The sequence below is a fragment of the Glycine max genome, chromosome 18 (assembly GCF_000004515.6).
Source record: "Glycine max cultivar Williams 82 chromosome 18, Glycine_max_v4.0, whole genome shotgun sequence".
Taxonomy (NCBI): domain Eukaryota; kingdom Viridiplantae; phylum Streptophyta; class Magnoliopsida; order Fabales; family Fabaceae; genus Glycine; species Glycine max.
The window spans coordinates 30,301,771-30,303,741 of NC_038254.2; the positions used below are offsets into that span (position 1 = coordinate 30,301,771).

Here is a 1,971-nt window from a genome sequence, read left to right on the forward strand (position 1 = left end):
AACACTTTTTCCCAACTAGACTTTGAACCCTCTCTTCCAACATAATAAGCCCTTTACCCTTCTTCCATCAACATTAATTTAACATTAACATGAAATAAAATGAACCCCACTTATTACAAATAAAAAATATATTCTTAATCATAGATTTAAATATAAAAAACTTCCCCTAAACTACTTACTATCTTTCACTGTTTCTTCAACTAACAGATCCCAAAAGCTACATCTCTCTCAAAAAACTGGATGATTTATTGCCCCTAAAACAATGTTTCAAAATGTATAATTTTCGGTTTTGGTTGGTTTCTGATTTGTGATGGAGATCATCTCTGAATTATGATTTTTCTGAAACAGATAAATTCTTCTTCCTCCATGCTTTCTTTCAAAGGGAGTCCATACTGGATGGCACCCGAGGTAAAGTATTTTTTCCTTTCTTTTTCACATCTTGTAATTACTTTTGAACAAGAACATCCTTATCTCTTCCACTGTAAGTTTTAATGTATGCCGACGTTTGCTTTCTTAGGTTGTAATGAATACAAATGGCAATAGTCTTCCTGTTGATATATGGAGTTTGGGATGCACAATTCTTGAAATGGCAACATCAAAGCCTCCTTGGAATCAGTATGAAGGGGTATGATTTTGGATATTAAGAACTAGCATGTATTTGCATATTTGCTAGGAGCCTATTAGAAGAGTATGAAGGACCAACATTCTTTTTTCAATGCCTGTATTCACCAGGTAGCTGCAATATTTAAAATTGGTAACAGCAGAGATATGCCTGAAATTCCTGAGATATGCCTGTAAGTAATGTATTCTATTCACTTTATTTTCATGTTATCATCATCATCTTTCAAATCAATTCATGTATATTTTTATTATTTGCAGTGGATCTTGGGTTCTTGAGCTCTCGTCTGAACGGCCTCAGAATCTGCTTCCCCAAATTGCCACCCACACCCCTCACTGCTTCTCCCTTCCCCACACCCCTCCCTATCGTTGCCAATAACTACTTTTTTCTCTCTCCCTGCTTTCTACATGTATAATTAACAGTGACAAAACAACATTTGCTGACTTTCATTTGTTCCTGTTTCAACTATTTTCTATACAAACTTTTGAAAATAGAAAATGAAGTAAAGATAACATGATTTTTTTTTAAATAAAATTGAAAAAAAAAATATTTTCTCCAGGGTTTTAAATATCACTATAGAAGCAGACCTTGGCTGCTACAGGGGATGCTATAGTAAATAGCAACTGTAGTTGACAGGATAAGAGCTCTATGTAGTTGATTCTAGAAAAGCCCTCTAAACAAAGAGGTTAGGCTTTTTCTGGGGGGCTATTTTTGGGGTTTCAATTTCTAAAGTGAAACCAAATCTACCTGTAGTAGTGAAAATGATAAATAACAAGACTTCAATTTAGAAAATGATGATTGTTGATTGATAGTTCTAATCTTGAAAACTTGTATTTGACTTTTTTGGTATCTTCTTCTGTGTTTTGCTTAAGGCACCTACAACTTTTCCTTGTTGTTTATGAATGTCATGAATTTTGAGTAATTTGATAAAAGTTCAAAGTAGCAGCTATCCTGTGATAACAGTTTTGGGGTCGGCTGCTACACACTGCTGCTATCTCTGGGTTTTAAAACACTGATTTTCTCAAACCATACCACCTCCTATTTTCTTAATAAGAGAACATGAATAACTAACAATATGTTAATATTATTGCTTGTCGATGTGAATCTTCAGGCATTTCAGGCATATCTCTGCTGTTACCAATTTTAAATAAAAAACTTCTCCTAAACTGCTTACTATCTTTCACTGTTTAATTCAACTAACAGATCCCAAAAGTTACATCTCTCTCAAAAAACCGGATGATTTATTGCCCTAAAACACATTCTTGAATCTCATATTTATACCATAAAAAAACTAAAAAAACCAACTTCCCTATCACAAACCTACTAATTTCACTAGCTTTATTTCTTCAGCA

The 1,971-nt window shown here is 33.6% G+C and overlaps 1 protein-coding gene across 1 annotated transcript; it reads left to right on the plus strand.

The window, feature by feature from the left end:
- The first annotated feature begins 270 nt into the window (after positions 1–270).
- On the plus strand, positions 271–997 carry LOC102660333 (mitogen-activated protein kinase kinase kinase 3-like). The gene is made up of 4 exons (XM_014770776.3): positions 271–408; positions 518–625; positions 733–794; positions 880–997. Exons 1-4 carry the CDS (start codon positions 331–333, stop codon positions 995–997), a joined length of 366 nt encoding a protein of 121 aa, XP_014626262.2. The 5' UTR covers positions 271–330.
- Positions 998–1,971: the final 974 nt, after the last annotated feature.